Source organism: Apodemus sylvaticus, chromosome 23, assembly GCF_947179515.1.
Source record: "Apodemus sylvaticus chromosome 23, mApoSyl1.1, whole genome shotgun sequence".
Taxonomy (NCBI): Eukaryota; Metazoa; Chordata; class Mammalia; order Rodentia; family Muridae; genus Apodemus; species Apodemus sylvaticus.
Window position 1 is genome coordinate 7,779,254 of NC_067494.1, and position 15,205 is coordinate 7,794,458.

A 15,205-nucleotide genomic window follows, 5' to 3' on the forward strand; every position below is an offset into this window, starting at 1 on the left:
TCATCATTTGGGAGGCTGAGGCAGGAGGATAAAATCAAGGCCAGCCTAAGCTTCATTCCAAGTTTTGAATAGCGTATTATACAACAATATTCTGTCTAAAGAAAAAAACAAAACAACTTGAGAAGATGTAAAATCAAGAACACATGATTGGCCAAAGATCTTACCCACAGTTGACCAGTTCCCAGCACACCACTTTTATCCAGCCACTTGAGTTCATTGATTAGTTGAAGACGAATTTCTCATATGTCTTTTCGCTTAGCCATTTTTGTTTGTATCACTAAAATATAAAAAGAACTTCCCATTTAAACAAAAACATACTCCTTAGCATGGTGGAATGTCCCTGTAATCCTAGCACATAGGAAGTAGAGACATAAGGTTCGTGAGTTTGAGGCCAGCATAGTGGTAGGACTCTATCTCTTGACAGAATAAAAAATGGACCAAAGGTGGCTCAGTACCACTGAGTCTGATATCCCGAGGTCAACCCTTAGAGCCCACATGATGAAAGGAGAGACCTGAGTTCCTGAGTTCCTGTCTGGCCTCCATACATGCACTCTGGCATGCATGTGCCTCAATAGATACACACAAAATTAATGAGCATAAAATATAAAGAAAATATAACAAAAATATTATTATTGTCTATCATCCCACCTTTACAAAAGAGAAACAGTGTTCCTCTGACACTCTGTCCAGAAATGTTTTTCTTAATAATTTGTGATTCTCGAGTTGGTGTCTTGTGATTGGGTACTGTGTCTTATAAACGTGCTTAGATCTAAGCTGCGAGTTCAGCTCCCTGGGTGTGAGCTCCTCCCCATTTCTTCTCCATGGCAGAAGCAAATTATTATTCTGGACAGCAGCGACCTTCAGGCTTTTTGATCTCAAATCTTCTTGGTGATTGAAAAGTCAAGTGGTTATTTTTTTCTATTGATACTGTGTTAAAATAGGTTGTTTGATTACCTACTTTAAAAAATGACAGTAAACTTACCGTATGATACATAAACACACCCTTTATGAAAGGTAGCAAATATATGATAGTAGCAGTAATAAATGAGAGAAGTTGGTGTAGTTTCCTACTTCCGGCAAACCTTTCTAATGTCTGGCTTTAAGGGAGCTGGCTAGATTCTTACTGCCTTGTCTGCCTTTCATCTACTCCAGGCTGTTGTTTTGGCTGAAGCATGTGAAGAAAGTCTGGTTTTATGTAGAGACAGGGTTGGAAGAGAGAGGAATATTTTGCTTCTCTTTCAGTAATAGTGGAATCTTTGATGTCACAGCAAAACTTCACAAAGGGCAGCCTACCCTAAAGGTGGGTTGGTGTGCAGTTTGAAACCTGATGACTGAGGTTTCACCCTCTGTTAAAATTTATTCATCTGAGAGTTGGAACCAATCCCTCCTGGGCTTACTGTTGTAAGGTTATACCTTAGTTATTTGGAGAACATTTTCCCGATGAACTATGTAAATCTTCCAACCGTTGTCATATTTCATTAAGTGTTTCAAGCTTCATTCTCATTTCTATCACTACTTTTTCCACGTCCTTGGCAAAGTCTTGGCTGTTGGGAAGCTTGTTGATATCATAGGAGGTGTTTCATCTGCATCAAACAAACTTGATTTCTTTCTGAAAAATCACATTCATATTTGCTGTGTTAGTGGGTCAGACATGTAATTGGTAGATTAATATAGATTGAAAATATAGAGGAATACAGAATAACAGATTCAAAGTGGCATCTTTTAGATCCACATTTTATTTGTGGTTCCTTTATCTTTGATTCCATTTTCTGTGAGTGTAGTTAGCACAGGGCTCAGTTACTTGAGGTCAATAGCGGCTCAGAAGCAAACAGTCCATGGAGTTTTAAAGTTGTCCTGAGTTGTGTGATGTCTCAGAGTGTCCTGCTCCACTGTGCTTTGGGAAGAGTCACCTTCTGATCCAGTGTGTCGGTAGCGTATACATAACCCGCTCCCCGCCCGTTAGACACTTGCTGCCTGGCATCTCAGTTATCAGATTGACTGTCCAAGTTCACAATGCTTACTTATATTCAGGTAAACCTCATTTGCTTCACATTGGCCCAGCTGCAATAGTGGTGCTGTTGGTGACTGGAGTACGCCAAACAGAACTTGAATTGTTTGAATGAAAAGGTGGAGGTTCTCACGTTCTAGAAAAACAGTGGTATAGCTCAGTGGTAGAGTGAGTGCTTCTCTTCGCTCTGGCTGCAGTTTCTGGCACCACAAAGTAAAAGAGAAATGTCTTACATAGGGATTGGAGGGCCTGATACCTGCTGTGCTAGTGCTTTCCCAGGGGTCTCCATCCTCAGCCCCATTCATGAGACTTTGGAGCGGTTGTTGTTAGACGGACGGATCACAAAAATGAAGAAACTGAAGGAGGCAGAAGTGATAATGATAACTCAACCAGTGTGCGTGTGAAGTGTTTATGCTCTCTTTCCCCTCTTCCAGGTTACAAAATAAATCATGACTGAATCTGCATCTAGCACAAGTGGTCAAGAGTTTGATGTGTTCAGTGTTATGGACTGGAAGGATGGAGTTGGTACCCTACCAGGAAGTGATTTAAAGGTAGGCTTTCTTACACACACACACACACACACACACACACACACACACAACCACACACAACCACACACAACCATACAACCGCACAAACAACACACAAACACAACACACATATACATATATATAAAAAGGTATAAATAAGTGCACATAGTTATTTATATTTGTGTGTATCTGCAGTCAGCTTCTTTTACAATGAGCATCTACGTGAAACAAAAATTCAAAGCATTAAGTAGAGCATACTGGCTTCAGACAGTATGTGGTATTCTGTAGTAAATTTGTAAGATAACTTGTAATACTGATAGATTACCAGATTTTACCCCTTGAGTTGTGGAGGTATGAGGAATATTTTTAGTATGTTCTTAATTTGAAGACATCATCAAGAGATTTGAAGAGGATCATCTGTTTTGGTTCTATTCTGATAATACACAATATATGTGGCAGTGGCAGACCTAGAAAGTCTAGCTTTTTGGAAATTTTAGTAATGGCTTTGTGGCTTTGAGTGGATGACCACCTTCCCTGGGTCCTAGTGTCTTCATATAGAAGAAGCTGGATAAAATAATATGAAAAATTTGAATCAACTATTTACTTACTGCCTTTCGATTATTTATACTATAAATATGAATTTTGTGTAATCATTTGTTTACCAGCATACTCTTCTTGTGATCTTGTATGAAGGGCATTCCTCACAGGGTACAGTCTGCCCACTGTGTATGTGCTAGCCCACTGTGTGCTTCCACTCTTCCTGTGCCAGTCTGCCCACTGTGTGTCTGCTAGCCTGCTCACTGTGTGTGTGCTAGCCCACTGTGTGTCTCCTGCTCTGCTGAGCCTACATTAGGACCACCTCCGCTGCTCCATGCAACACAGTTGTGCAAGTTTCCACCTGCTCCTGCTTCTCATTTCTAATCTAGGTTTGCTCTGATCCTATCTCTGGGACCTTGAACCTGTCTGTGGCCTGTGACCTTTTAGACTTTGTGTTTGTATTCAGTCTCTCCAGTGTTTGAGCTTCCTGTATATCTAACAGGCTGTCACTTGGCCTGTCTCTGGAAGACTTGTTTTGTGCAGCCTCAAATAGAAAAATTTTGCCCCTAATTGAGGCTTCTTGAAATCTAATCCTTTTGAAGGCTGCTTGACAAATATCTTAGCCCAGTCCCTGCTCTCACTGATCCTCAAGGGTACAATTTAAACATCTGCCTGCCTTTGGAAAAATGTTTGAGAGTTTGGTTGGCTTAGGTTTAATTGAGCCAAAGTGCCAGTGTATGAGATTAAGGAAACAAAACTATTACAGTGAGGCTTAGTGAAATCTGGAGAAACTATTTTTAAAAGGGTACCAACATATAGTTAGAGCTATTAAATTCTGGCAGTCCTTTATACCATAGGGCAACTGGAGTCTAAAGTAATATATGACCTACTTTAAAATAACTAAAAAAAAAAAAGATTAAAAGGTTCTTAGCATGTAGAAATAGAAATGTTATTGAGGAGGTAGGAATGCTAATTCCCTCATCTGAACATCACATATTGTGTGTATATACTGGAATAGCATATGGTACCGCACACACACTTTGTATCCAGTCAAAATCATTAAAAAGAAGAAATTTCCAGTTTTGGTTTTGTGTGATGAGAAGTTACAGAATCATTAATTCTTCTGGGTCATGATAGCGTCGCAGTAAAGTAAGTAAATACAAGAGTGAATGGCAATCAGGCTGTTCTGACATTCTTCAGGTGCCACCGGCGTGACTTGTGGTGGGCATAGAAAGCTGACGTCATTTAAATAGGAAAAACTATTTCTCAAGCTCCGATAATGTCAGCCATGTATTAGCATGTGAACTTTGTCCAGTTCCTTCACATCAGGGACGGCAGGGATAGTTAAGAGCATGTTCTGCTTTTGCAGGAGACTCTAGTTAGACTGGGCAGCTCACAACCACCTGCAAAGCCAGTGCCAGGGGATCTTCTGGACTCTAGGGGTACTTGCCCTCACAGCCCCTGCCCCATCGCCACATAGAAGCAATTAATAATAAAATAAATCTGATGCCTGAGTCTTTAAAAATCCTTATGTGTTGTAAACTTTATCTGAAAAATGCTGTTTGGTAGAATCCATAAACTGAAAGCTGTAAAACAGCGGTGAGGGTTGGTAAAAGACTACAAACAAATAAAAGTTGTGCATTCTCTGACTGTATCATGAAAATCGTCCTTTTCTGTTATCTTATATGCATAATATTCTCGTGTATTTTCCCTGCATCATGGGTTTTATATGCCAGGTACCCAATAAAATTTTTAGCTTTCTTTTACTTAGCCTTTGGTGGTAAATGGGAAGTTTCCGTCCCTAAGAAATCTGGATTGCTTTAAAGTTTTCTACGCAAAATGGATTTTAGAAATTAACCTATTATTTTTATTAAGATAATCAGGCAATTAAGTCATTTAGGGTTTTAGTATCAGGCTTGTTAGATACGACTTTTACACTCATGTAATTATGGGGTAATTGCCATGTGTCCAATCTACCTATGGGCGACATAGACAGTTGCATACCTTACGTTAGTAATTTGAAGAGTACAGGAAAGGCTCAGAGGAACTAAGTGTGAGCCCACAGCATCCATGGACAAAGCAGCCTGATGGGGGAGGGGGTTGAAGACAGGAGGCTTTCTGAAACTTTATGGCCGCCAGCCTAACTTTAGGTTTAGAGAGGGGACTTTTCTCAACGAAATAATTGGAGGGTGACAGACAGAACACAGACATTTACTTGGCTTCTGTATTGTATGAATGGTGTGTGTGCCAGCATGTGTGTGCATACAACCCTCACATCTCTCTCTCTCTCTCTCTCTCTCTCTCTCTCTCTCTCTCTCTCTCTCTCTCTCTCTCTGTCTGCATCTCTTTCACATTCGAAGTATATTATTTGTAACCCTTTCAATTTGAGATTCATAGCCTATCTGTTGTGTAAAGAGTGAAGGCCAGGTGTGTATCCTAACAGTTTAGAGGTGTGTGTCCTAACAGAGGTGTGTGTCCTAACAGTTAGAGGTGTGTGTCCAAACAGTGGTGTGTGTCCTAACAGTTAGAGGTGTGTATCCTAACAGTGGTGTGTGTCCTAACAGGTAGAGGTGTGTGTCCTAACAGTTTTTCCTGAAATTTAAATGGTCCACCATGCTCCTTAAGGAGGAAGGTAAACAACTCAAAATAACTTCAGGAAGTCCCTGAAACCGAACAGATTCACTAGGCTTCTCTCTGCTAGAGTAAGCAACTCTGAAACTGGAGAGTCTCTCTCAGAAGAGAAGTGTCAGGCTGTAAAGATGATTCCCATTCTAGCTGAGCTGCAGAGAATCAGGAAGTAGTTTAGATCAACTGAGTTATTTGGAAGGGACCGTCTCTAACTTGTTGAGTTACCTGCAGGCTGTAATCTGGGCTCCAGGACACAGTTTTGTGAGGTCTCATTAAAATGGGGTGAACTTTGGTGATTCAACTGTCTTTAAGACTTTTTGTGCTCCCATAAGTAACCCCAATAAATGAATTTGTTCGCCAAGTTGAACTGTGGTAGTATCTGTACTTTGCTCTGCCGTGGGCTCCCTATTGTAGTTGAGTAGACACACGTGGTGCGGTTCCCCAAAGCTTTGTGATACGTCATCTCGCCGACTATGTTACACAGGACTCCGTACATTAAATCTTGGTTAGGTAGTTAAATAATTAGTTTTTTATTAAACCAAAATGTTGGCATTATGCATAATTCATAAAATCTGTTTCTCTGTCCTTGTTGCAGCCATGTTCTGCCTTTTTCATCCTGGGCTAATTAACCATAATTATTTGAAATAAAGTACAAACATCTTTTTTTGAATGCAGAAGTGAGAGGAAGTCAGAGGGAGCGCTTCACCTGCAGTGTATCTCACCCTTTCCTTTAGCATCTTCTATCTGTTGTTACTTAGTTACTGCAGCTCTGGGGCAGAAGAGACGGGATGATTCTCGGAATTGTTTCTCTTAACACTGCCACAGTGCTGTCTAAAGACAGAGCACGCCAAGATCGACAGACACATTTGATCATGGTACACACATTTGGAGAAGTGAAAACTTCATTCAGCTGCAGGGATCAGGAAGCCTTTAAACACCACCAGTTATCATTTGAGCTGAAAATGCTGTTGGTAAAGCGCATGGGAAGAAAGCAGGAGCAGGGCTTCTAAGAAGCAGTCACTTCAGCAGGTCAAGAAAAGATCATGCTCACTATTCCAGCATTTCTGCTTAAATAAGCTTCAACAATTTGTTCTTTGAAACTGCAAATAGGCTTTAGTAGAGTAAGGCTCTGGTCTAGCCATAGGAGATGTGCCATTGCAGAAAGGTGCTTCCCAAGGCCGGCCTGCCTGCCTGCCTTCCTTCCTTCCTTCCTTCCTTCCTTCCTTCCTTCCTTCCTTCCTCCTTCCTTCTTTTCTTCTTTCTTTTACATTCTGATCCCACCCCCCAGCTCCTCTTCCCATTCCTCCTTCCTTTGTCTGCTGAAAAGGAGGAGCCCCGCCCTGAATACCCCCCACTCTGGCACATCAAATGCCTGCAGGACTAGGCATATCTATCTACTGAGACCTGAAAAGGTGGCCCAGTTCAGGGAATGGGATCTGCAGGCAGGCAGGCAGTCTATCTGAATTTCTAATGGTTTCTGAAATACTTCTCCAGAGAGAAGTCAGTTGAGTCAGCAGGAGCTAGTCTTTAGAAGTCCTTTGGTAAAATGTGGATCCTTTCCTGGGAGTGATATCCGTTCTTTTGTTTCTTTGTTTTGTTTTGTTTTGTTTTGAGACAGGGTTTCTCTGTGTAGCCCTGGCTGTCCTGGAACTCACTCTGTAGACCAGGCTGGCCTTGAACTCAGAAATCCACCTACCTCTGTCTCCCAAGTGCCGGGATTGCAGGCATGTGCCACCGCTGCCCAGCTTAAAGGTCTGTCTATCTATCTATCTATCTATCTATCTATCTATCTATCTATCTATCTCTATCCATCCATTTATCCATCTATTTATTTTATATATATATATATGTACACTAGCTGTATTTATGGTTGTGAGCCACCATGTGGTTGCTGGGATTTGAACTCAGGACCTTTGGAAGAGCAGTCAGTGCTCTTAACTACTGAACCATTTCTCCAGTAAGAATAATTGCTCCCCATCAGAGAGCAGACCCGCAACAGCCAGTTGTACAGTCCAGTGCCCTCTTCCTAATGCATGGCTTTGCCTTCTGAATTACTGTTCAAAACAGGTGAGTGACCAGTCATCTTTGCCCTTAAAGCATATTGGTAATTGGAATTTAGCTGTTTTTCCCCCCAACATAAAAAGTAATAAAATGGAAATCAGAACCTAGATAGCTTCTTTTAGTTTTCTAGACCCAAACGAAGGACAAGAACATTTGCCCCTACAAGCAAAAATAAAGAACAGAGTCAACAAAGGTGTCTCAGGGCAAGCCAGGTAACTAGAAAGTAAAGCCTGTCTCTGCAGATATCTGAGGCATAATTCTTTGATTACTGACCTGAATGTATTCATATGTAGAAAGAGCTGCCGTGCCAACCTCATCTTTCTCTCACTTAATGAATTGCTTTTGCAAATGTTTATAATTTGCTATTTTCGGTTGAAGAGTGGAGCCCTTGAGATAATTTATATTACTCCAAAGCCTTCAAAAGAACCTTGAGAACCCACGAGTTTAATTGGGGAAACAAAAGGAAATGTATGTCAGTCGTTCTGGAACCCCGTCACTGGACATCCAGTTTCATCAGCGCATCCGAAATCCGAAAACAGAACGCCACCAGAAACCTCAGTCTGTCTTTTTGCATAGAGTGAACATACTTTGAGGGTTTGATCCATGCGTGAGCTGAGGAATTGTAGGGGGAGCATATGTTGTCTAAGTTTCAAGGTTTTAGGGTGCCTTGGGGGTATGCATGGTGAAACCTATGGATCCCAGACGGGCAAGTGTACACCTAGTTTCTTCATTTTACACCTGTTTCATGCGTCGGCCCTTGGCGTCCGCCCTTGGCGTCCGTCCTTGGCGTCCGTCCTTGCTCTCTCTGGCCAAGGGCTGTGTCCCCCAAGGGACATCGAATGTCTGCTTTGTATTTAGACTGTCAATTATAGCATTAATGTTAGGAGAGAAGATGGTTAAGTGTGTTTGTAGAGATATTTATTACCTTTTAACTTCAAGAGTATTTAAGCCAAACCCTTCCAAATGTCAGACCTGCACTTTCCAACCAGAGATCCAGTCCGGCGTCCTTTCTTGGGTGTTTATGATGCAGGAGGGTGGTTGCAGCTTAGCAGCCATTACCGTCCTTTCTGTCTGCTCTAAACTTTCTTGCACTGACCAGGTAAAAATACGTTCGTGCGGATTGCAAGCAATAAAAGAATTACCCTTCATGTCGAATCATCGTTTGCGCCGATTTAAAAATAAAATAAAAAAAAAACTGAACTGATTTTTTTGTATCACTTTCTTTAATATCATTAAATAATGAGCGTCGTGACGGCTTGTCTTATCCACTTTTGCCCAGTAGATGGTACTGTCAGCCTTGCTTTGAAGAGTTGCTAGTTGAGGTTTTTTTTTTTTTCTTTTTGAACTTTAAGTTTTCTTTTTTTTTCAAAAAAAAGTTATTTTCACTTCTTGTCCATGAAATCAACTTTTACTATTTTCTGAACTGACATGGTCCCTGCTTATGCGATGCACATTGCGAGTGAATTTATTTCTAGAATACATAAGAGGGCGTAAACATTTCCATATTCCTAAACTATTTCAATTCATTCCATCTAGAAAGTATTTAATGATTTTATATATTAAATTAAGTGTGGAATATATATATCCACACTTAATATACATTCTGCTAACCCCCATGAATCCTGATTGCTATTCTGTTTTATGGAAACTATATGGAGTGAAGAAAACTGGCAAATAAGAAGCCAGTTGGTGCAGAAACCTGCTTTGCGTGCAGCAGCTGCCCTGGGGTGAGAGGAGGGTATAGGATCCGGAATGGGAGCTCCGGGACTTGGGAGTGGCCTGCGGCAGACCTGTTCAATTCTTATGGTTATTTCTCCACTATCTCCCTGTTGCTTGGGAAACCTGAAGCTGAAGTTGGTGGAGAATTTTTGAGAATGATGAAAGAAAATGGAAGTGTGCTTCTGGGGAGGATGTAGCTTGTGCATTTTCATCTTGGACTATAAGGAGAAAGGTGACCGGCCGTTCTGTCCTTCTCTTTGAACTATGCCTGCTTTAGTGAGATGAACCAATCCCCAGGGCGAAAAGGGGAGAATTCCCCTTTTGTAACTTTACTAAGCAAATAATAGTATTCAATAAGTAAAAATCTTAGTAAAATGTGTCTGAGGTGCCAGTTAGAAGTGTTGGGCCGCTTTCTATATGCATGGCTGTAAAGGACACCTACTGTCGCTCTCTAATCCTTCTCTGCCTCAAATCTATAAAACAAAAGGGCTTATTGTTATTAAAAAGCCCATCCAAGGTAGGATCGGTTCACTCTAGCAGGTGCTTAGTTTGCTTCAGGTCCCTGTGTCTGCAGTGAAATAAATAACACCCCCAGGAGTTTCCTTATAAATGTCCGGTTTTTCTCCTCCGCGTTCCTGCCAGTTTCGGGTAAATGAGTTCGGAGCTCTGGAAGTTATCACAGACGAAAGCGAGATGGAAAGCGTCAAGAAAGCAACGGCCACTACCACGTGGATGGTCCCAACCGCTCAGGACGGTAAGGCCACGCGTTCAGTGCTTAGGGCTTCTCGTGGAGTGCTTTGACATCAGATTTTTATAGGAGGCCAGACTTTGGAAACCCTGGGTTACTTCTGTGTCTCATGTCCCTACGTAATTTTTTTTTTTGTAATGATACAGACAGGAGCCAGCCAGCCTTATTTATTTTAAAATAATTATGAACTGCCTCATTTCTAATGCCAGATCTGTAATAGCACAAGGTTAGTTGCAAATTATCAAGTAAACCCAGGTTGCTAATGGCCTTCCTAGCTGATTCAGCCAAAAAGCCTGGCACTTCCTTATTTCTCGCTACTCTGATGGTTGTAAGTTGCACGTATATGCTGATGACTCCATCTATCTCCAGCCCCGACCTCTCCCCCGAGCTCCAGGCCCGTATTCCCACCCGCCTACTGGACATCTCCACCCGGATGTCCCACAGGTACCTCAAACTCCACATGTCTGAAATGCAATTTATTTCCTTTTTCTCTCTCCCTTTCCCTAAACCTGCTCTTTCCTCCGTAACCGTAACACACCCGTAACACACCCGTATCTCAGCGCCATCTACCTAGTGCATAATCTAGAAATCGAGGAGTCATCCGCCTTTGTTTCTCCTGATCCTCTGTTCTCTAACGGCTCTTGGTTTTAATTCCCTAAATATGTCTCAGATATGCTTTTCCTGTTACCACTGCAACTGCCTTACTTTAGGCCTCTAACTCTCACTGACACTATCCCAGAAGGCTCTTAAATAGTCATGGCTTCTAACTCACCCCTCCCCGATTTATGCTGTACCCTGAAGTCAGCGGAACTTGTGTAGACTGTTCACCTGCTACTTTGTTTCGTGTTGACTGCTCACCTGCTACTTTGTTTCGTGTGGACTGCTCACCTGCTGCTTGTTTATTTCTCCTTGTCTTTACCAACCTAGCAAAGTCTTCAAAGACCTAGAGGCTTGCTCCCACCTGCTCGCTTTGTCTTCCAACTCTGCCGCTTTCTCTGTGTCTTGTGCTCAAGGCCCAAGCAGTCTGGACCTACATGTCACTGTCTCAAGTCATCCTGTGGTGTCTGCTTCCCTCCCTGCCTTCATCCATGCTGGCTTTGGGTTGTTTGTTTCTTTTCTGATTTAGATGCCGTTTCTTACTTTGTCTATTTTTCTTTGGCCTTAAAATCCCTGTTGAGGTGCTATGTCAGAAACTCTTTCCCGACCTTACCCCTGGCTGAGTGAACCACTTCTTCCTCTGCAGTTCTAGAACTTGCTTGCACTTCTGTGACTGCATGCATCCCCGTGATTATAAGCACTGGGTTTCTTGTGTGACTTCTCTTCTAGCCTGTGAGCTGTCTTTGGCAAGGTCCGTACTGACATAATCAGTGTCCAGTATAAATTGGTGACTAATAAATGTTTGCTGAATGATTCGGGCAGAAGGGAAATGTGAGGTCCTAAAAACGATTTGGATAATTAGATCCAGGAGATTAATTACATTAAAACTGTATGTGTTAATTTAGTCAACTAGGTTAAAAAAAAAATCACTCATCAAAATGTTGTAAAGATGAAACAACACATGCGACCTTTTTAGCTTTATCCAAGATTGGAACATTTAGACCAATAGTATTATCGTAAATCTAGTAACTAATTCCAATTCTTTTTATTCTATTTTGAACTCTGTAGTGAATGCCAAGTTCTCATTTTATCCTCTTTGGAGATTTGTTGCTGTTGAGATAGGTCTTACTATGTAGGCAAGCAAGTCTTGCACTTATAGAAATCTGCCTGCCTCTGCTTTTCCACAGGATGGGATTAAACGTGAAAGCCTTTTACAGTACATTCAAAGGATTCAAAGGATTTCTGCCAAGCTTAGCCCCTCCCCCAACTGTACAGTTCAAACACCGATTCATTCAACAAACGTTATTCTTTATCACGTTGCTAACAAAATTAGTAGAAGAGAAAGTTTAAATAGGCATGGGGTGCCTTCTGGCATGATTTTCATTTTTTTTTTTTCTTCATTTTGTGTTCTAGTCTTTTCAGAGAAGACCGGAGCATCCTTCAGGCTGAAGGAGCAGTCGACGAAGGCGGACGGGCTTCAGTTTTGTGAGAACTGTTGTCAGTATGGCAACGGAGATGAATGCCTTTCTGGAGGGAAGTATTGCAGCCAGAGTTGTGCTCGACATGCCAAAGACAAGTAGGTTCCTTTCTCTTCCATCTCTAAAGTGGATCGGAGATGTAAAGATCATGGGATCTCAGGAGACTGTGTGCCATAGGACATCTGTTCCCCCTCAAGCCTGCCTTTTTGACTTTTCCTCAAGTAACAGAGGCGCCTTGACCCCTGCATTGGGTGTAGTGCCTTCTCTCATACCTGGTCCATCACAGTAGTGATGTTCTGTCTCTGTGGTTGGCCACTGTTGCCATTAATTTAATTGTTTCCAGTGAAGAGCGTTTAGGTATTTCTGACCTATGCACATAGTTAGATGGTACTGATATTCATAACACACTTGTTTATGTTTTCGGAGTCCTGAGGTAACTCCATTGAAACACCATACAGAGAGCGAAGGTACCACGGATAAGATGGGCAGTCAACTCCTTAGAACTGTCCATTAGAGATAATGTAGGAAGTCCTCATAGGATGGCTTCAGTGGACACACAGTAAGTGCTATGCCACCAACCCATCGAGGACTATCCAACAAAATGATCTGTTTCTTTCTTTTCTTTCTTTCTTTTTTTTTTTTTTTTGGATTTGTTTTTTGTTTTTGTTTTTTTGTTTTTTGTTTTTTTTTAGGACAGGATTTGTATAGCCCTGTCTGTCTGTCCTGGAACTCACTCTGTAGACCAGGCTGGCCTCGAACTCAGAAATTCACCTGCCTCTGCCTCCCACGTGCTGGGATTAAAGGCGTGCACCACCACTGCCCAGTTATGTTTCTTGCATATAATAATATAGGACAAAATAAATGACTTGATATTTATTTTTAAGTGTAGTTTAATTTTTAAAAATGTATTTATATGGATGTTTTGCCTACATATATATCTATGTACCACATACATGCCTCAGAAGCCAAAAGGGGTCTTTAATTCCCCTGGAACTGTATGTAGTTATAGACAGTTATGAGCTACCATGTGGTGCTGGGAATTGAACCCTGGTCCTCTGGAAGGGTTCTGGCATTGTTCTTAGCCGTGGAGTCATCTCTCTAGTCCCTTCTATGTTTCAGTGGAGATTCACACATATTCTAAACAATATAGAAATTGCTGATTGTTTTGTATTGACAAACTGATTCTTTACAAATTTACCATTGGTCTTTTCTCCTAGACTTACCAATCTTAAAATTGCTAGGACTTTGATTTCTAGTTGCCCTGGAAACATATATCTGTAAATAATTGATTCTTTTATTATCGTGGCAGACAAGTAATTATAAACTCATTAGGATCCATGCCATAGATATTACTAGTTCCCTTTTGCAATTGATATATAAATAATTTCCAGTTTCTGTGCATGCAGACAGATCTATGAACCATGATTTAATGTTCTCTATGTGTGATAGGCTAATACCCGTGGACCACTCTTGGTAATTAAATGTTTCCTCTGGAAAGCATTTTTTAAAATAATTTTTGCATCAGTAGTCCACATGTAGATGTCTCATAGGTATTGTTTCCTGTCACTGTTTTTGGGGTTATAAACATAACAGAGATCAGAAGGAAGATCGGGATGGAGGCGAAGACAATGACGAGGAGGATCCTAAGTGTAGTCGGAAGAAAAAACCAAAATTGTCTCTGAAGGCTGACTCCAAGGAGGATGGAGAAGAGAGAGATGATGAAATGGTTAGTAGCCCTTGTGTGCCCATTCAGAGGCATGGACCGCCACCTTGGGCTGCCACTGGCCCCCAGGGCTGTTCTCTAGAGCCGGTTGCTGGAGTTAGCTGAATGCCAGTTCAAAGAGCATTTCTGTCCGAAGATTCCATATCACTATTCAATGGATGGGCAATACGGAGGAGTAAGACACGTGGCAGGAATAAGGTTCTTCTTCCTGAAGCCATTGTGCCCTGGCTAAGGAGGCATGGAGACATGATAAGCAAAAGAAGCGACGTCAGTTTCTCCTTAGTGCTATGTTGGCATTTAACGTAGAGCATTAGGATTGGCTATGTGCATTTAGCATACAACCTCTAAGGGAAACTACCCAAAGTGAGCACAGCTGTAGCACATTGTGTAGCATACGCCAACATCATGGAGGTGCGCAGAGGATTAGGCAGAGCCGGCGAGGAAGCTGAGGTTAGTGCTTGATGTGTTTTGGCAGGAGCAGTTTGCTTTGACTTACCCAGGTAAGCAAGGGTAAGAGTCAGGAAAAGTAGTTAGACATTCTTGCAGTGTGACAGCCCTCACATGGTAGTGGGTCTTGTGAGGTTAGGTTTTAGGTTAGGTGATTTTTGTTAGAGTTAGGTAGGGTTCTGAGGATATATAGAAGGGAAGAATCAGGGATTCTATGAACTGTAGATTTCAGGATGGAACAAATACCCGGAATGTGAATGCGAGCGTGGATGGAGAAAAGGCTCATCAGAGACCTTTTGGGGCACGCAGAGTTTGTTTCGCTTGGTACCTGCACGCCTCAAAATTGTTAGGCAGCCAAAATTGTTAGATAGAAACATGAAGTCAGGAAAGGGCAGCTAGAGATGGAGGGTGGGGTTATTTAGGGCAGAGATGACCTTGAGGGATGGGGGGGACGGCTGTCAGTAAAGCACTTGCCCTGTGAATATAAGGACCCGAGTTTAGATCTCCAGGACCTGTATAAAAAGGTAGTTACTGTAGCTCCTGCTTCTAATCCTAGTGGCTGTGGAGGCAGGAGGATTCCTGGAGCTCACTGACCTGAAGTGCCAGCCACTACGCGATCCTGACTCACAGGAAGGTGGGAAGAGCTTGGGGGATGATACACAGGGCCTTCCTCTGAGCTCAGCGCCACTCAGGTTGTTCCTACCCCTCCTCACACACTGAAATAACCGT

General features: G+C 42.0%; 1 protein-coding gene across 11 annotated transcripts in view; it reads left to right on the forward strand.

Moving 5' to 3' along the window:
• L3mbtl3 (L3MBTL histone methyl-lysine binding protein 3) overlaps nt 1–15,205 on the forward strand; it is a 101,391-nt gene that overhangs the window by 20,346 nt on the left and 65,840 nt on the right. For 6 of the 11 annotated variants that reach the window (XM_052169303.1, XM_052169305.1, XM_052169302.1 and 3 more), the window contains 5 exons: nt 2,443–2,559; nt 10,126–10,237; nt 10,601–10,675; nt 12,242–12,404; nt 13,900–14,032. In XM_052169303.1, the coding sequence (XP_052025263.1) occupies nt 2,458–2,559; nt 10,126–10,237; nt 10,601–10,675; nt 12,242–12,404; nt 13,900–14,032 (585 nt within the window). In that variant the 5' untranslated portion in view covers nt 2,443–2,457. Of the gene's footprint in view, nt 1–2,442; nt 2,560–9,628; nt 9,716–10,125; nt 10,238–10,600; nt 10,676–12,241; nt 12,405–13,899; nt 14,033–15,205 lie in introns of those variants that run through there. The other 5 variants (XM_052169307.1, XM_052169309.1, XM_052169310.1 and 2 more) reach the window with 3 other exon arrangements.